The sequence below is a fragment of the Ammospiza caudacuta genome, chromosome 3 (genome assembly GCF_027887145.1).
Source record: "Ammospiza caudacuta isolate bAmmCau1 chromosome 3, bAmmCau1.pri, whole genome shotgun sequence".
Classification (NCBI taxonomy): Eukaryota; Metazoa; Chordata; class Aves; order Passeriformes; family Passerellidae; genus Ammospiza; species Ammospiza caudacuta.
This window is the reverse complement of record NC_080595.1, coordinates 30,411,513-30,432,135: the sequence shown is the minus strand read 5'-3', so window position 1 is coordinate 30,432,135 and position 20,623 is coordinate 30,411,513. Positions and strand designations below refer to the sequence as shown.

General features: G+C 40.9%; 1 protein-coding gene across 2 annotated transcripts in view; it reads left to right on the top strand.

Moving 5' to 3' along the window:
• The first annotated feature begins 13,310 nt into the window (after positions 1–13,310).
• SRBD1 (S1 RNA binding domain 1) overlaps positions 13,311–20,623 on the top strand; it is a 124,282-nt gene continuing 116,969 nt past the window's right edge. The window contains exons 1-5 of one of the 2 annotated variants that reach the window (XM_058802059.1): positions 13,311–13,431; positions 14,399–14,506; positions 18,493–18,589; positions 19,831–19,907; positions 20,311–20,479. In XM_058802059.1, coding sequence (XP_058658042.1) covers positions 19,831–19,907; positions 20,311–20,479 — 246 coding nt within the window. In that variant the 5' untranslated portion in view covers positions 13,311–13,431; positions 14,399–14,506; positions 18,493–18,589. Of the gene's footprint in view, positions 13,514–14,398; positions 14,507–18,492; positions 18,590–19,830; positions 19,908–20,310; positions 20,480–20,623 lie in introns of both variants that reach the window. The other variant, XM_058802060.1, reaches the window with a different exon arrangement.

Below are 20,623 nucleotides of genomic sequence, written 5' to 3'. Positions count from 1 at the left end.
GGGAATAAATCTCCGAGAGTACATCTGCACGGATTTGCAGCTTTAAGCTACGTGGTGCTGGCGGGCATGGTGACATGGTGACCTCAGTGCAGTGTCTACCAGCCAGCCTGTTCTCAGGTATGCACCTGGTTTGCTAGCCAAGACTGAGCCCCATGATATCATACCTTCCCAGCAGTTCTTATCTCAGCTAGATAGATCACAGCCAGTCCAAGCATATCTGCACGTGCTACACAAACATACCTCTCCAGTTGCAGAACATATGCTTAGGTCACTTCTAGGCTAGAGATTTCTGGCTCAGGCAGGGCTGTAGAGCAGTATGTGATCTCAGACAAACACAGCTGTGCCAGGGACTCTCACCATTGTGGGAGTGGGTGTTATTATTTTATTGCTTGTGGATGGTCATTTTTTAAAATTGATATAAAAGTTTTTGTACATCTTTCTGGTAAAATATAATGGAACTTCTATACTTCTATATGTACCCCAAATATAAAAATAGGCTTCCACTTCATCACCTACATGTCTTCTCTCAACCTTCACAAGAGTCTTGCTGACAGCATTTACTGTGGGTTTGCCATTTGCAGGATTGTTACTATTCTATACAAGGAATTGCTGGAAAAACTTCTGAAGGGTAAAACCGAGCTCTGGTCTGTTCCTGGTTTATCAGCCCTCATCTTGAGAATTTATACCCAGTTTCTGGGGCAGGGAAACTTCGGGTTACCTGGCATTGCTCAGGACTGTAATAGGAGTCTGTTGCTATTCAGACTCAGTGATTAGATTGTCATTGTTGGAAGAAGTTTTGGTACAGAGTGACAAGGAAAGAATTCTGGAATGGATCAGGATTCAAGAGACAAGCCCCTGCCCTAGATCAGCCTCTCCACACACATGGGGTGAGCCTTGCATGATATTTTTTCTAAGTAAGTACAGTTCACCCTCTGCATCAAGACTAGAAGAGGACAGGAACCTGAAGGCCAGTCTTCCCTTTCCAGGCTGTTGCTTTCTTGAGCAGCAAACAGAAAAAAACCCCATAGTGTATATACTGCTTGAATGAATGATTTTGTACTGAAAAAAACAAAACAAACCAAGCATCCACAGTAAGGAGAGAAAAGGACCGGTCTGTTTCCTTCTTTCTTCTCTGCCAGCTACACAGTTTTAGGCAACACAGTTTGCTGATTTCAGCAAACACAGTCTAGTGCTGAATGTGACTCCTGTCACGATAGAAAAGCTGGCCAATGGATTGTTACAGCCCCCTGAGGCTGGACACCCAATGTATATTGGATTTAGCTGTCAATCACCCATACTTCTCTTGGCTTTTCCTGGTTTTATTTCTTCCATATTGTACCAAAGTATTGTTGCTTCTAAAAACTGTTCTTAATTTGAGGTGGACTTCCCCAAAAGAAACTGTAAAGGGAGCTGAGCGTGTTTACCTCCAGGAAATAGAATTGATTCTCTGCTTTCTTGTACACTACAGGAGTGGAAAGCACATAATGCATGGAAGGATACAGCATACCAGCCTAGAGGGGTTTACTGTTCTGCTGATCTATTTGGTTTGATTGCACCAGAAGAAATTTGAAAAGATAAGAGAAGCTCCAGGTCTTGGAAGCTTGATATTTACATGCCTAGCCATCAGCAGATATAGTAATGTTTCCAGAGAATAGTGGCACTTTATGGAAGCATTGCTAGCATTCATCCTACTGTCTTACCCTGAACCCCCTGCAGGATTTGGAGCATCTGTCTCTAGTTTGTGTGACACTCCAAAGCAAACTCCTTTCACAGTGGATAAGTTGCAGGGGAGTAAAAAGTGTGCCCAAGGTGTAACTATTGTTACCAGCTTCTGTTAATTTTCTTGATGATTTTAAATGAAGCACATTGTTGGTTCAGTAGTATAAATGAAAGGTAAAAAGAATAGGCTTTTCAAAAGAAGGTTTACAACATTGCTTTACAACACAGAGGAGTGAGAAAGAGAATGGGTAAATGGCTGTGTTTTGGAAGTACCTCTGAATTTTCACTGCTTTATTGTAAAATTCAGCGCTAATTGTAAAATATCTGACTAGAGATATTTTTGGTATCTCAGGTTAGGTGGACAATTTTCAGAATTTAGTCCTAATCACCTCTTAAACTCACATATGAAGTCATTAAAAGAGTCTCTAATAAAACCAGTGTGTTGTTATTCTCACAGCCCTCCTCCAGCTTTTCCCCATGGTAGTATTCAAGGGAAACTTTGTAAAATTGATAAACAAAGGCAGAATAAAGATGTGGTGTAATGATTTACAGTTTTGGAGTGCTGTCATTCAGGACATGTAGGATATGCTGAGCTGTATTTTTACTGGCTTCATCAATATGCCACAATGATGACCGAAACCTAAAAAGACCTACATGTATGTGCATAAGAATATACAATCTGAATCATCAGGATTCAGGACTTTCAGAGATTTATTCCTGAAGAATATGCCTTTGGAGAAGTAAAATGTATTACATAAGTTCACAAGTATTTATATTTATATCTTCAAAGTTACTAAAGCCTAGTTTCATTTTCAAGTACAGGTGGCAATTTCAACTTTAAAAGGTCATAGACAGTCCAGCAATGGTTGTTTCTCTAACATATTTCTCATAAGCAGTGGAGGAGTGACAGTGCTGGGTGAGACCTTTGAGGTGTGGACTGACAGAGATGGCTTTTCCCATGAAAATATGATGTTTAATGGGCCTCTACTGGCAAACACAGAATAGAAAACAGTTGACCACTAAACTGCCATGACTCATGACTTTGGAGTTCACAAACTGAATAAAGACACAAAGGATTAGCAGGTCATAATTACTCCTCAACAGTTTATTTTACTTTTCTTTTTCCTTTTTATCTTTGTGGGTGGGGTTTTAAGTCTGTCACACTCCATTTTTCTTCTGCATTTACATGCTCCAAACATACCCACCAAACTATATGTCCAACCAAGAGCCTAATCTCTTTTTCTCAGTGTTTTCTGTTCTGGATTTTAGAAGCTCTTAATAAGCCGACGAATGTCTTCCTTCAGTGTAATCCCACTTTGCTGCAACAGCACAAGAGGGACAGAAAGCAAAAGATGTGATCCCAAAGCAGAACTTGTGACAAGACAGGGCATGATGCACTCCCATAACATACAGGTCATAGGGAATTGCTGAGTCTGAGCAAAGCACTAGATGTCTGAGTTAGTGCTACCTAATTAGTAATTATACCTCTGTAACCTCATAGGTATCTACAAAACTTTCACACATCTATCCTCAAAACATCCTCTTCACTTTAATACTTTCATTTTGGGATATGTCAGCTATTCTACAAAGGCAAAGAAAATAACTTTTAAAATATGTCCTCTATCATAATTATTTCTCCTTTAGGTCATACCAAGTATTTGGGTGCAAAAAGAAAGTACCACAGACTACAAATTTTCAGTATCTCAATCCAATCTAGGTTTCAACTGAAACTAATCTGTCATGGAATTTAAAGTTTTAATATGATAGCCAGTTTGGTTCATTGTTGGTTTGTTTTTGTTTTGTTGGAGTTTTCTTAAGGAAAGCGGGAACTCCAAAAGAAATGGGTGAGAATTAATTGCCTTCATCTGAATCTCACATGACGATGTCAGTTATTTCTTATGTGAATTTAAATGAACTAGTAGGAGTATACTTGGCCTAATGCTGCTCTTGTAAAGTCAGATAGGTAACTGATCCAAAGGAATCAAATGTAGGGCTGCTGACTCTTAGTTAATCCAAAATAGGACAAGTTATAACTGAGGGGTTTTTTCCCAAGTAGTTAATTAAAAAGTTTAAATTAGATTAGTTACAGTGTTTCTTTGAAAAAAAAAATTAAATATTAATAAAACCGTTGCAGGTTTTTGTTTGTTTGTTTGTTTGTTTTGATGATAACTGTCAAAGTAGTTAGTGAAGAGATATGTCATAATTATAAGGACACTGCATTTTTCTGAAGTATTTTTCATGAAAAGTGTTTCCCCTCTCTAATACTAATATAACTGAAGGAGCCCCTTTGGAGATCCTCAATATCCATGGTTTTAACATTCTCTGAGTCTGGAGCATCCAGTATTATTCACCCATTCTAATGCAAAGCAAAAGGAATTTGTTGGATCTAGAGGTCTAGATATGATGCTTTAAAAAGTGGCATGGAGGAAAAGAACAATGTTCCTGCTTATGAATAACTCTACTATTTTTAGAGATATCTGTAATATCTAAATATTACAGTTCTGGTGTCCAAGGATGATGATGCTGAGATCATGAGGCAAAGCTCCCATTGTACTTAGCACTCTGGAAAGGTCCAGCACTGTACTGAAGTATAATGGATTCAAATAACAAAATTTTAAGAGATTTCTATTTTGTATTTTTGTAAAGATCTCAGATGTCTTCTGCTGATTCAAAAACTTACGTGATGATTGGATCCACATGAATATCTATCATGAAAACAGACAAGCAGAAATGAGAGGGAGTTCAAATACTTTGAGTCTGGTTTTGAGTAAAACCCACTGAATCTTACCTCATCCATCAGGTCATTAATGGAGCAGTTCGGGTCTTTCACTGAAACCTAATACTCTGTGCTTAGGGAATACAAGTCCACTGATGAGAGACAGCATTCACAAAGGTGTTTGAAGTTGGCAAGCTGTGACATGTTGCCACTCGCCTCTTCCCATAAGGACAGTGCATCACCACGTAGAAAATAAAATGTGGATGGTTTTCTTCTCTTTCCTGATTATTAGTGGATTGCATGGAAGTGGATGATAACATATTTATTGCAAGCTGTCTGAAATACCCTTTATGGGGATTTTTTCCCTAGCTTTGCAGGTGAGTGCTTATTTATCTCAGGAGGCAACCTGTAGTGCTATCACAGCTGTTCAGAAGCCATGAGGCTTTGTAGTGAAGCATATGGGCAGGTTAAAATTTTGTCTGTAACTGGAAAGGATGTGTTGTGCATACAACCTTTTCTGAACTGGATCTCCATTTGACATAAGTGAGTTTAGGGAGCTTCAGCTGAAGGTAGGGCAAACTAAACAGCAGCAAGTTACTGTGCTGGAAGGATGCAGTTACTGCAGTAATTACAGAGAGGCACAAATGCTCCATCCTCAATAGATGGGAAATACTGGATTCATTTACACTGCATGATTAAATTAAATGTTCCTGGGTATTGTCCTGGGTAGGAATGTTCTCTAGGTCTGTCCTTCAAACAGCTGTTCAACATACCTGCTTATCCTGCTTTACAAGACAGCATTCCAAAGCTTTCTTAGAAGAGCAAATAAAAATTTATTTAATTCTATAGAAGGTCCTTCCAAACTCCACATGAAACTCACTCAGTGCTTCCTTTAATGGGCCAAGCACTGGGACCTGCATCTTTCTGTTTCTTTTAACTTTCCAGTTAATTTTTTTTCACAAAGACATCTTAAGTGTTTCTCAAACTGGGTAGAAGAGATCTATCTAGGTATCAAGGGGGAGTAGTGGGAGTGCTCTTTGGTACAGTGTGTATTTATCACTGGGATACTTAGTGACACTGGGTTATTGCCCATCAGCAACATTTATTTCTATTGTTACAGAAGCAACACTGCTGAAGTATGGGTTGTTGCTTGATGTCATTTTGTTTGACAACAGCTTGGGAACACAAATATCTGCATTTTTGGAGGAGCTCATGCTGAATTGCTGCAAACATATTAAAATACAGACAGACGAAACAAACAAGTTAATACAATTTTGTTTCCCATAATGATTCTTGTTACCTGCTTTCTTGTCACACTGCTGTCAGGGCTAATAATGTAGGTGTCAACTTCTACTCTGAGTTATCTTCAGAGTTTGTCTTGTGGATCTTTTTGGCAGTGAAATCTTCAATCACAGCCTGTCCAAGATACAATGGAGCATCAGCCTGCTTTTTCAGTTGTGACAGATATATTCCGGTGCTGCTCCTATTCATTCAGAATTTTGTAAGGATTTGTGTAGGTTTTTGCCTAAAACAACATACTGGTTACTCTCATTTATCCCTGTTTGCATAAATTCATGCTGTTGATTTTCACTTTCAGGTTCCTACGCAGCCCATCCCCACACCGCCTACGATGGCTCCTTCCTAACAAGATGTCAACACCTTTCTCTGATCGCTGACTCCTAGAAGCAGGAAAACTCCTTTCTTATGTTTTAATTCAAGCACAGAAGGGTTTTTCCTATGTTATCCATATGCCTAATAGCTCCCTGAAGGGACCTGTCCATCTGTCCATTGGGCTTCATGCTCAAAGCTCTCCTTTACTGTCACACCTACAAATATACACAATACCCATCTGGTTTTACTCCTATCTATAGCTTGCTATATACGATCCTGCTCCCTCACAGCAGCTTCCAGTTCTTGTGACAGTATAGAAACAACAATAAGGACCAAATCAGCAAAAGGTATTTCATAGCAATGGAAGACTGTTCTTCTGAGAGGTCCAAAAACCAGCTGATAGCACAAAACCAGCTTCAGCTGAATCATGACAGAGTAGAGAACAAAAAAATAAGGGACTTTGAAACTCTTATATAGGTGCCCTCTATACTTCTCACTCGTGAAATTGTTAAATCCCGACCAAAAAAGGTATAAAGGAAGAGCAGCAGGCTTTCTAATTTTACCAGCTGTAGTAAGCAAAACTCCCACAGTGTATGGGCAATAATTCTTCAGTGAATGGCAGAGATCACTGTAAACCTACCTTCAAAGTATTTAACCAGTGCCTTTTCCTAAAGCAGCATGGTATTTAAGCTATTTAATATCACCTTCCTTCTCAAAGATGGATGACACTTTTATTAAGATACATTACTTCTGATCTGATCTTCCATCAATTTATCTCACTTTTACTACCTATAAGTGCCATTTGAAAGAGACTATTTTTAAAGAGTGAGAGTTTCAAATTAATATTGTCTAAAAATTCACCCAAATGCCCAGGAGAACCTGAAGCCTTTATTATACCTGTATAAATCCTAACTATAACATAAGATGAACAAATGATTGCATGGCAGTATATTTGGTGAAATGACTGTACTTTTCTTCACTAATGAAGGGTGAAGTGGCCAGCTAAAAAGAGAACTAAGCAGCTAATGGAAAAGCACTTTATTTAGGAATGTGAGGAAGTATTATATGCCGCGCATATCCTAAATTAAATCTTGTGGCATAGCAGAGCTATGACTGCAAAGTCATCTTGTGTATAAGGGTGGGAGTCGGCAAATAACTGTGTTGGAAGCTCAATGTTTTCTCTTTAATCTTGTAATGTGTTCACTGGTATTTTATTTACATAAGCAATTACTTCTGGCTATATATAGTTAGCTACTGTAATAGTTATTTTACGGAAATAGCAACTGATTTTATGTGTCAACATTCTCCATTCACTGGAATTTTTGGAACTTCTTGTCAGAGAATGAATGACCTGCAATGCTGCTGGATAACTGAGACAAATACAAGCAACAATTTTCTAGGCCTTCTAGTACTATTAAAGCTGAGGTTGCCATGTCACAGTTTGTTGAACCTAACAGCTTTGGTTTAAATTTAGCAAAATTGACACATTAAATATGTTTATGTTGCTTCCAAAATATTGGCTTCATTACAAAACACTGTGCACCCTTCAAACTGAGAAGATACTGAGACTAAGTCTGGAAGACTAATGGCAGTTGTTTAAAAGAATGGTCCCTTGGATTGTTAATAGAGCCAATTTCCAAGTATTTTTAACAAAACTGCAGGCTGCCATGCTAGCAAAAATACCGAAAGCAAGCTCTAACTTCTCCTGGGGAAGGCAGAAGAGCTGAATCTAAAAACACAATTCTCCCTGCAGCCAGGAGCTGCATCTTTTTCTCATTTAGGATCAGACTAATCCATCTCCAGCTGCAGCTCTGCTGAAGACAGTGGAATTTCAGGCAGGTCACAAAGGCCTTAAGTGACTCTTATTTTCATCTTTACAGTTGTGTCGATTTGACCACACACTTAAAAGCCCTCTTTTGAATTTTAAAGCATCAGCTGGCTTTTAAGGATGGGAAAAGAGAGGAAATGGTGACTGAGAATGAAAGAAGTTCTCCAAATGATGATCTGTATCAGGATATCTAGAACTATGACTACATTTTGACTACATATGAATTTTCTTCATTCAAAATTACCCACAGTTGCTTGGTTAGAAATGTTTATGTACACCTGTATAAACTGTCACACCAGTAACAGACCTGCAGTGAAGAGAGCAAACAGCAGACACTGTTAGTGTCCCTGCACTGACTGAAACTCATCAAAATTTTTCTGGCAGAAATTTCTCTGCAAAATGTGACATGCTTATCCATCTCCTTTATGTGCAAGTGCCTGGGCATATCATAGTCATTGTTTATCCTCACACATAATTTTAAGAAGTGTTATTAGTAGCCCATTTTAACAATGAGGAGCCAAGGCAAAAAAAGGTCACTTGTCGAAGGTCACACAGGACATCTGTAGCAGAGGAGGAAATTGAGTCTGAGATTCAGATTTATGTTCCTACATATGTACCTACACTTCAGTCCAAACATGTACCTACACTTCAGTCCAAACATCCTTTGCACCCATTGGCTTCCTTCCAAGCCTTAATTATTTTTTCATTCTCTTATCTATATATACTGGACACATGAGCATGGAACAGAATTTCAGGAGTTGCTGGATCAATTGGAAGAAGGACTACACTATCTTCCTTCCTGCAGCTGTATATTTAACCATCTATCTATGGAATACTAATGGATTTTGAAGGTGCTGATACAGTTCTCTATGTTTGCACAAAGTATGTAATTTGTCTGTGCCTTTGTCCTTCACGACAGAGAAACAACAATGCTGCGAGGATAAATACCAGAGTTTTCTGAAGCCATTCAGAAACTCTTCAAACACAATCTAACAATATCACCCTTTCTTCTGGGCCTGGTAGAAAAAAGAAATTGAAGAGCTGTTGAAGCAAAGGTGTTTGTTTTGTTTGTTTGGTGTTTTTTTTCCCTTTTTGGTGGATATTCATATCTGTATGGTTTGCAAAAAGTCTTTTGGGAAATTGCTGTTTTTTCTTCTGCAAGGCCATGCAGACAGGTGCAGACAGACACAAGCAAACTCTGCTCACACTCTGAGCTGCCCAGACTTTGCAAGCTTCTGTCTGGAAGATGTAGAGTCATGCTAATGTGGCACCATGCCCAAAATAACATACCCTGCCTCTCAGCAGTGCTCATTAGTTTAGGTTCATACAGTTATCTTGCTTCTGGACTGGGGCCTTCTGGTGTCTGACAAGCTAAGTGCACTGGCAGGGTTCTCCTGCCTCTCTAGCCTCCTCTATGTACATATACCTTTATGGCATTACAGACTGTCACTTTTTGTTGAGAAATGGACTGCTAAAAATCACTGACTCTCTACTCCCAGTCACACTCCTAAGGAAACTCTTGTCAGCCTGCCAAGATGATAAAAACACATGAGGATCTCATGGTTCAGCTCACACCAGCACCACCAAAGCAGCAGTAATGGCTGCAGAAGCAGATAACTCACAAGCTGCCAAAGCACTGAGGTGGGAAACAGAAGTATGGATTACATTCCGTATGAAACCTGAGTACAGACCATATGACCCTCAGCATGTCACTGCAACATGGCCAAGAACCAGACGGCACTCTCACAGCACAAGCAATCCAGCATCTGCCCCCAATGGCAAGTTTTTGGGAACACTGTGAAGGACTGGATTTTCTCCAGTTCTCGAGGAGGAGAGAGTGAGACCCAGCAGATTGCCCCACTGGTTCATCTCCCTTCCTGACATTTCAGGCAGCATCAATTTTCCAAATCCCAGAAAAGGAGAATAAGATGCAGCTATGCTAAGTTTCTTCCCCCAATCACTGTCAGGACCCATAATCCATCACTCTACATTAAAATGACAAGTTTGACTCATTTTATGTTGAACTGTGGCTACTGTGGAAAAGACAAAGGTTTCCTCACTGGTAATATAGATATGGGACAACTCAATCTTTTACCTGTCTATCAGATGTAGAAAATTGCACTCAGTAATATGAGAATGCTGCTGAGATTGCAATGTGAAGGCCTCAGTGGGGAAAGAGACATCAGATTTTTATTCTGCCTTCTTGAGGTTATTTTACTCCACTGGTCTCAGTTTTCTGTGGGATGTCTCCATTAACCAGTAAATATTTGCACAAAGAGCAGTAAAAAGATTACACAGGGAGCTCTAAATACAACGTTTTGCTTAGTTTTGCAGCCTAAATAATACTCTTTAAACACAGCTTAAAAAAAACATATCAGACACATATATTTGTACAATAATATTTACATTAATGTATATTGGATGTGAGGTTTTAGCTCAAGTGTCTTTCAAATGTCTTTTGCAAACAAGTTGATGCTTATTTTGCACAGCTAGCAGAGTGCTAGGAAGCTGAAGAGCTTGAAGCTGCAGCTCTGTTAGCAGGGCCTGTAGGTTTTGAGGTTAAGTGCTTCACTAGCTCTGGCTGCACAGCTTTTGCCCAGCACAGAGCACATGTGGATCTTTTTCTTGTAGATGAACCCATACACACACCTCTTGCTGAAGCTTTTAAAGCCAAGCTTGAGAAAACATTTTATTGAGGGCAGGACTGGAATAGGCTGACACTTAAGTCCTTCTGAAACAAGAGAGGTAATCTGTGTTTAAACTTAGTCCTATGCTTTAATCTGCTTTTTTAGTAGTTTGCTATCCTGAACAGAGATAAACATAAGCACATGCTTTCCTAAGTGGAACTCTGAAAACATTTACATATAGCAGTTGAGACATTGATTTATTGGTGTCAAGTCTAGCCCTTATCAAAGAACAATAACAGAAAGGACAAGCCTTACCTCTAGGAAATGAGAAGCTACTTTACTTTGCAACTATATTGCATTGCATTAGAAAATAAATCTTATGCATGTAAGAGAGGAAAAGTAGTTTATGATTCAACTAATTTTACTGAAAATTATCCAGATTAGGGAGTTTCAAATGTTCTGTACTTGGATTTACATCTGGTTGGTTCTTTTGTGCTGAACTCAGAAATAATTGGGTAAATGTCTTGTTAAAGGCTTAGAGAAACATCAGTCTTAATCTTTTGCAGCAGGGGTCACTATAAACAAATCTACAAAAGCCTGCCAGCATAGAATATATATGCCAGAACAGACAGACAGAAAAATTACTGATTATAGATAAGGAATGGTGTCATTGTAGACGAGCATGAGAAAGAAACCCAAACATTTATATATAGGTAATTTCTTTTAAATCAGTTGTACAGGCTTAGCCTATCCTTACAAGAACAGTGACCTAATTTCAAACTATTAATAGAAGAGAAGTTGCCTGCATGATATGTACTTAGACATAGGAATTTTAATGCAGTGCATCAAAGGAGTCAGATGACACAGGCAGTATTTTTATATTCTGCACAAAGTTGCACTCTAAGTATTACAAAACCTAATCAGACCAAGTCTTTAAATATTACTTTTAAGGTATTTATAGTAGCAATCTTTTGTCCTTAGTTACATAGTGCACTGAGTTCCTATACTTATTTAAAAGTTGTTTTGGCATAAGAGTAGAATCTGATCTGAGGTAAAAAGAATCAGAACCTTTTCTATTATAAATTACAACGTTTCATCTGAAAACCTGATGATCTAACATGATTTCATGCTCCCTAGTATTACACTAAACTACCCTTTGCTCAGCTCTTAGTAGTCCAAAACTCCAGGCGAATCAGCTCTGAGCCTGCAAACACTTGCACACTTGATTAGCCTTAAACATATGAACAGTCCTATTGAAGGTTGTGAGTCAGATCCTCAACTCGTGTAAATCACAGACCCTATTTAAATCAACAGAGCTGTGAGAATTTATATCAGCTGAAGATTTGGCACCAAAGGTAAAACCCAATGCATAAAGACAAGTACATGCATAAGTCTCTCTCCAGGCCTGTGAAAGCTAAAGAGGTCAGGTAAACTCCATGCAAAGAGAGCAGTCACACTGCATTGAACATTATTGTGTTTAAAACCATTCCAGATTGTTAAACACACATTTATTATGAAGTCAAGATGAAAAAATTATTAATTATTTAAGTTTATAGCACCTTAGTTACATTTAAGATGTTGCTGTTCCAAGGCTGGAGGACAGCTGACTCGTAGTTATGACCACAAGTTACAAATATTTATGATACAAAGCAGAAGACCTTTTAGGGTAATGGAAGCTCAAAAGGCGACTTTAATATAGCAGTGTGCTTGCTCCATGCTTCTGGTGATGGCTCCAGAAGCCAGCACCCATTAAATTTTTTACATGAAATCCGGACTTCACAGGATCCTTGCTGAACGCTAACTTAGAAGATATGGATGATAAAGGAATAGGTAGAGACTGCAGGGAAACATAACTTCAGATGGAATTGTAAGGCAGGCACATAACCCTTGTGTACTTTTCCCAGCACTAGTGTGCAAATGCTTTTAAGCAAAAACAAAGCAAATTTTAGAGGGCGTGGATAAAGAACATGAGTATGGTATGTATATTGGGATCTACATGTTTCTATCTACTCCGGGGGCTGAAAGGGCATGGATTTATTTCTGCGTCTTCTGCAGTCACCTTTGAAGCAGTATCTCAGCTTCACACAACGACGACTTCTGCTTCCCAAGACCCCCGTGAAAACCCTGCTCCTTGGCTAACACCTTTCGATCTCCCATTCGCCCAGAACCCAACCGGCTCATTCCTGCATTCCGCCCTTAGCCCTTGGTTTAAGTGAAAGGCGGCTGATGCTCTCGCCATGGGGCACCTCGGGGTGGCTGGCCCTCGACCCCTCACACCTCACAGCTCTCGGGGCTGCTCCCGGGGCGGCGGGGGCGGCGTGAGGGGCAGCGGGGGCGGCGTGAGGGGCAGCGGGGACGGCGTGATAGGCAGGGGGGACGGCGCGAGGGGCAGCGGGGGCGGCGTGAGGATCGGTACGAGGGGCGGTACGAGGGGTGGCGTGATGGGCAGCGAGCCGGTCAGCGGGGGCGGTGGCAGGGGCGGTGGGGGCGGTACGAGGGGCGGTACGGGGGGCGGTACGGGGGGCGGTACGAGGGAGGGTGGGAGGGGCGGTGGCGGCCCCGGCCCCAGTCCGGCCCGTCCGCGCTTCCTGCGGCGCGGCGCGGCCGCCGCTTCCTGCTCCGCCCCGCGGCGCGTCGGGCGGCGAGCCCGCCATTGCCGCGCCGGCGGCCCTTTCAAACGCGGCAGCCGGCGGCAGCAGGGGGTAACGACGGGGGGAGCCGCTCGCCCCTCGCTGGGAGCGGGCTGGGGGTGAAGCAGGGCGGGCAGCGGCACCGTGCTGGGCCTGGCGCCCTCCGTGCCACGCCGCAGCGCCCGGCAAACGAGGGGTTCGCTCCTGTCTCGGTTGTTCAGGACGAAACGAGCCTGTTCTTCTCCCTCCATTCCCAGCCCCTCTGCCCGGAGAGCGAAACTGCCCGACCCCTGCGAGGGGGTGAGCGGGACCGCGATGCGGGCGGGCAGCCCTGACTAGGCTGGGACGGACCACCTGGAAGGGACAGGAAGAGGACTGAAAGGTGGCACATTCCCGTGGTTCTCCCACGGAGCTGATGCCCTTCCCGGGCGGCGAGGGTGGCACGTGGCTCTGTTAGCCCTGGCTCTTGAACGCTGTCCGCATACCTGCGGACATCGGTGTCGCCAGGGAGAGAATAGGGCTTCGGAGTATGTAAAGTGTATTTTCTCGGTGGCATTTCTGGGCCGAGAAGCAGTGATTTGGCGTGGTAATGAGTCACCGAACAACAAACAATGCTTTGCTCTCAACTTCCTTCTACCTCCAAGCCTCCAAAATGAGTGTTCTGGTGTGATAAACTCTGCTGGGTTGTAGTCATGCAGAAGAGATGTGTGTTCTCTATATCCTTTTGGGAGTGAAGACATCCAGTTAAATGAAGCAGGATGGATGTGTTTCTGTGGGGCTGGTTTGGTGGACTGGAGAAAAGGAATGACTGCACATGATGTAGCCACCTATTGCTGCATCAGAAGCAGTATCCCTGATTTTGAATAATGCCTTCATAGGTGGTTTGAGAGCAGTGGATTGAGGAAAATGCATGAGCAGGGTTTGTGCCCTCCCTTTCTTGGGCAGACCTCTTCTGATTCACATGCAGGGTGCCGCATTACATGGGTTGTTCCTTTTCCTCGGTGGTACTATCAATTATAGGAAAGGCGTGGGATAGGATGCGCCTTCTAGGGGCACAATTTTTGTGCTTTACCTTTTTGATGATACTTCTGTAAGTAAAAACAGTAGGTGGTGTTCCTACTGGTTCTTACACCATTTCCTCTCTGATTAGCTTTGAGGACTGTTTTGGTGTATGTGTGTACCCTGTATGTCTCTCTGTTTCTTTGTGGTTGTAATTTTCCAGTTAGTGCTGCAGGATCCTAAATTGTGTCTGCAACTCCTTCCTCAGGCAGGCCTGACCGGCTTTGTACAGGAAAAGTCCTTGGAAATCTGCACTAGCTTCTCTGAGCAACAGTGTCTGGGAGTTCTCCAAGGTTTTAACCTCAGGAGGGTTACAGTAAGTTGGATTTATACTTGGAAGTACAACTCAGTTGACTTATCTCTGCAGGATGAAAATCTGGAGAGACAGAAAGATTTCCATACAAGTCCCTTCCATTGGTCTGCATAGCATCTTTTCCCATTGTTGCTGACTGTATGCTCACATTTTGATATTTCTTTTCCTTCAAATGTTATTGCAGTGAAGGTATCTTAAAATGACAAGCAAAACCAACCTGTTGAGGCTCTCCTTATAATTATTGAAGTAGCCATTCTGCTTCTACTTAGAATGGCCCAGAATTCCCTTGTCATATGGGACTTGTATAGTGCTCCTTTTGTCCTGCTTCAGGTGCTTCATGTTATAAATGCTGATCTGGCTAGTATTGTTAGAATTAAGAAGAAGCTAAACTGCAAAATTCTATTATTGTTGCTGGTTTATTTGTGAAAGAAAAGCAAAGGCTGTAGAGCAAAGTTTGAGGAGCTCCCTGCATAGAGGGATCCCTGTAAGGAACATGTTGCTTTGGATTAGCTGGCAAAGGGATTCAGAAGTTTCTGCATGCTTTTCAGCTGGACAGGGCTTGTTGCCGTTACTGAAATGAAATTAATTTCCAAGTGTATTTATGATCGTGGTGGTGTTTTGGGTTGTTTGTTTGTTTGTTGGGTTTTTGTTGTTGTGTTTTTTTTTTTTTTTTTTAATCCTGTGCCTTCAGGTAGGAAAATCTATTTTTGAATCTGAAAAATTGTTGCTCTACTGATAGAGTTTTAAAAGAGGTGTGTGGTAGTGCAGGGATTTTTTGGGGGAGTTAGGCAAATGGTGGTGGGGAGGGAAAATTTTTTTAACTAATCACTTTTAAATTGTTATTAAACTTCTCTTTCTGCAAATGGTTGCTTATGCCACCTGGATTCACATAAGAAGAAAATTATTTTTAATGGATTGTGCCTTTGCATGAATAGGGAGATTGAAGAGATGAACAGTCTCTAAATGAGGTTTGGATTGCTCCTTAACATAATAAGGTCTTTAAAATCTCAGTCTCCTTATATTCTGTGTGCAGCCTAGACCTATTTGGGGAGAGAGACCAGAGAAATGCTTATTTCCTTGCTGTGTGTTTTGTGCATACACATATTAAGATTCTGTACAGTAAAGGATGAGAGGTACTTGGCCAGTCTTTATTCTTTGTGTAGCCTGACCCCAAACTACAGTAGCTTTATTTTAACGAGTAGCTGACAAGCAGGGAGAAGTGTTGCAGCCATCCAAATTGTAATGTGGAGCTCTGCATTGGGTGCAAAGGATAGAAGTGGTGGGAGCAAAATAGCTGGCAACAAAACTGATGCCAAATTATTTGGAGAGTGAACCTAGCAGATATATTTATCTACAGTAGCAATGATTTAAATAGTTTCAGCTCTTCTTCACTGGACAGCATAATAGCTCTGTGAATTTCTTTAATTTTTACCTGGAAAGTACTTTCAAAGAACATGCTATAACTGCTGAGTTTTGTGGAGAAGCCAAGCTTTAGTGATGGAGGGGTTTGTTTCAAGCAATGGCGCTTCATGCTGCCATTTGGGACATGGACAAGCAGGCGAGTTTTGATTCCCTTGAACAGAGGATCAAGGGTCTAGTGTGAAGGTTCAGCATTAAGGTTTCAGCCTATCCTAGAGAAGCAGATCATCTACAAATCTGTTCATAGATTTGAAATGAAGCAGCAGTCAGGGACTTAAGTATGTGTACAAGGCCAAAGTTTCCAGGGCCTAGCTCATGTTGCTTGCTCGTGGAAGTAAAAAAATGTTGGTGAGATAAGAACTGTTTTTCTTAAAGAGCAGCATTGTCAGAAATTAAAAGGTCACTGACAGTGTACATAAAATAAGAAAAGGTGTGTTAGCTGATGGTTACTGGCCAGAAGTTTACTAGCCTCAGGTGTGAGAAGAGCTGCTAGAGCAGAGCATGTTGAAGTTGAATATGACAATTGGCAAGCTGGGGAAATCCTAACCAGAATGGCTGGATAACTTGTGCACAATTCTGGGCACTGTGTGTTTACTTCCTTCAGCTGATAAGGAAACACCAAGTACTGTGAACATCTGTGCCAAGGTACAGCAAAACTGAATACAGGCACAGGAAGGGAAAATGACCTGACTGGTATAAATAGGTTACTCTTCATTTTTCAGTTTGGTAATTGGCTCTTACACAGCTGTGGGATTCTTCTGGATTTGGAAGGGACTATAATTTCTTTCCTTGGGGTAGAAACCAACTCTCACAGGAATATGGAATTCTGGAATATGGTTAACTGGAGCTGACAGAAAGTGTTAAAGGCAGTTTTCTCACAGAGACCAGTCAATCTGGAAAATATAATAGGAGATTAGTGGCCAACTTCACACTGGCTTGATCCCAGCATGCTGTGGGAGGATGCTTGAAGCTGTTCCCAGTTCCCTCAACACTTGAGATAGGGGATTTGGGGGACTGTATCCCCACAGAAGTGGAGCATGGAGCTGGCAGTTGCTTACTGTCAGTGCAGCAGTCAGTGTTTGTTGTAGATGCCCCATGAGGAATTAACAGTGTTTGCCTTTGCCTGTTTCTTGAGTCTTCCTGCTTTACTTCAGGGACTGTCTCTAGGCTTGCTTTCTGTATTTTTTTATCTCTCATCAGTGGCATTTAGACTTGTTTCTTTTTCATCCTCTTCCCTGCCTCCCCCTCTGCAGTGAATCACAGAAGGGCTGTTTTTCTTAGTCATTAAATGTAGGTGTTTACACACCCCAGCACAGGCGTATCAGGAGGAAAATTTAGCAGACAGCTGTCTGGCAATTTGAAATTAAACAAGAAGTACTTTTGTGGGTTCCAATTATTTTTTTTTTTTTGTAAACAAAAAGTCTATATGTAGAAGCTATAAGATTCTTTTCTACAAATAGGAAGCACAGTTAGTTTGTTGTATTCATTGTGAAAAGGGGAGGTTGTTATAATTTAGCCCCACCTTGCAGTGGAAATATGATTATTTTGGGTGTTTTTTCCTTTGTGATACCCCATGCTTGATATTTATCTTAGATATGCTTTTTTGGTGTTGGCTTTTATTTTCAGCTCTGGAACTCCATTTTGACTTCTGACCACAGCTTGTCTGTTCATAGAGAGTTACTAAGGAGCTCCTCTCCTGTTCTTCTGCAGATAAGGAGAGTTAGATAGATAGGTCACTGGATATCAGGAAGTGCAATTAACTTTAAAAAATGAGCCTTACTCTTGCGATAATCTTACTTTCTGTAACTACACAAATGTTGAGATATTTTGAGACCCTCAGTCACTTGAGGTGAGAGGGAAAATACTCATAGAAAAAAGCACCTTCCAGATGAGGTTTTCCTTCTACCTGGGCTCCTGGGTAGGCACCAGAACTTTGATGCTCCATGCTGAGTGTTCCAAACTGGCAGAGATGTTTAGGGTGGTGTTGCTCAGTAGGGGCAGTGCTGACTTCAGGTGAGAGACCATGTATATTGGTCTTTTCCTTCTTACTTGCAATGATCTAGAATTAAGGAGGAAGTATTTTACAGAAAGAGTGGTCAAATACTGGAATCATCTACCAAGGGAGGTGGTAGAGTCACCATCCCTTGAAGAGTTTAAAAAAAGACTGGATGTGGCACTTGGTGCCATGATCTAGTTGAGGTGTTAGAACATGGGTTGGACTCGATGATCTTAAAGGTCTCTTCCAACCTAGAATTTCTGTGGTTCTGTGTGGTTTAATGGCTAGTGATTTAAGCTGGTTAAGTGTTTTAAAACTGATCATTTTCCTAGAATACCTGGCTAGTTGTGTGAGCTGAAAAGAAGCATCAAGTATCCCAGCACATACAAAAGAGTGGATCAGGGATCCATCTGGCTTGGATGTTACCTAACCTTAAAAAATTGGTGTTTAATATTTTTTGCATCTCCCATTCACACATTGAAGTATGATATAAAAATGGAAACATTCTTTTCATGCCTCTGAAATAATATGAGTAAATAAGTAATAATTCAGAACTGTGGCTATGACTGTGCAGGTACTAAGAGCAAAGGAACGCAGAGAAGCAGAGTGGCTGGATGAATTTGGGGGTGTCTCAGAACTGACAGTGAAAAGACACCTGGGAAGCTGATAAGGTGAGTAATATTTGTCATGTTCTTTGGAGATTTATGTTTTCCTGTGGTAGGTGTGTCTTCCAGCCAGTCACATTATGTAACAGCACAGAAATGCTGACCTGTTACTGACAGAGCTTGTAGCTCAAGAGGGTGCTTTGCAAGTGAGCCAGTGGTACTTTTTGATGTGAATCTCAATACTGCTTCTTTGACTGCAGTGCTGAAAATTATTGTCTAAATTTTTGTGCTGCCTTACAAGGAAAACTTCTGAAAGCCATTAATAGCAAGTGTGTTCTAGTGCTTGAACAGAGGCCAGAATGAAGTTGGATTGAAGGGCATTTTGCCCTTGAGTTAAATGGCACTTTGGAAAATGCTTATCTGGTATATATTGTGCAAACATGGGACTTTAAGGTTCCCATTGCAGTGGTAAGGCTGGATCAAAGGTCAAGGTATAAAAATATGAATTACTATGAAATTGTATCAGATATAGGTAAAATATGCTTCTGAATTTTGTAGTATTTGAAATAAATTATTTTTTTGCTTTCTAAGTTTTTGTTTTCTGGCAGATAAAATTTTGAGGCTACCTAACATTTTTTAACTAAGACTGCTAAATATGATTATTGAAATTCATGGGCCCAATCAATTCTGTAACTGTTTAACTGAAATACAGCTATTGTGGGTATGAATCTTGGGTCAGGGGAAAGGGTGTGCCTCTCCTTTTTACTTTTGGTGGTTGTTTTATGCACTTTCTATAATCCAAGGGGCAGTTCATTCAAAATAATAGCTCTCATTGTGCACACAAGTAACAGATAGTCTTTAAATGTAAAAATCTAGCTGGAAATGGACAATTGCCTTGTTCTGTCCCATCAAAACCACACATGAGCTCACTTTACTAGGTTTTAATTTGAGTTGCTATGCTTTTTAAATGGATAGAGGAAAGACTGGCATACAATATGTGGCACCCAACAAAATGAGAGAACCAGTACCCTTTTTGCTAGAACAGCTTTACCTGCAAGCCAAATAATTACCTCCATGTGAAGAGAAAAGTAGTTGGAGAGGTTGTGCTGCTGGTTTGTTTGGTTAGTTGAAAAGATTGTTGAATGTGTGCTGCTGTGGCCTAAATTCTTGGTTACTGAGAAAACCAAACTTGCTCTGGAGGAAACTTTTTTGATTGCTGAAGACATTATTGGGGCACATTTGACAGTGAGCTGAAGAGAATACAGCTTCAACCAAGTTATCTTTCTCTCTTCTTTCCTCTGTTTCAGATGTCATCTCTACCAAGGAGGGTGAAATGTGTAGCCAAAGCCCCTACATCAGAAGAACTACCTTCGTTTCTTAATTCGTAAGATAATTTCTTTCCTTAGCATTTTTTAAAGGGTTATGCTAGGCATGAGCAATTGCATGAGAGCAATAATCAGTTTCTAAGAAGTTGATTAAAAAGTTTTCATGCACAAAGCTTCAGTTATAAAATGCAGATTACTTAGGCTTCTTCATGCTCATAATGAAGGTAGGATGAAAGTGAATTGCCATTTGTCCAAAGAGTCATGTGTACCATGTGTGTATACATCATAAAAGTTGGTAGATTGTTTAAGCCATTAGCTCTGCAGCAGTGTGGAGTCTCTCTACCTTTCTGTTAATTTTTCCTGGTCACTTTCTTTCATGCCAAAATCCACTCAAGACTAGCTCACTTATGTATTTTTTTTATTCTTCTCATGAGCAATATTGTTGATTCATTTGTTTTTCAGGAGCTCTGAATCAGAGGAGGAGGAAGAGGAGGAATGGGAGCCAGAAAGCAAAATTGCCAGGAGACCTCGTTTGCCAACGAAAACTGAGGCAAAAACTAAAAAAGCTGCTGCTCCACGATCAACTGTGGCCAGCAAAATGGTCAAGAAGGAAGCAATAAAAGAGGAAATGGTGAGTATCTATAAGCAAGAGACATTTAATTGCTGCTCTTGGGAAGTAGCATGAGCAGATGTTCTGACTCTGGTTGAATTTGTTGCCTGAGTCTCATCAGCTGATAAAATTCCACTGTTCCTGTGAATGTTCATTATGGTTTTA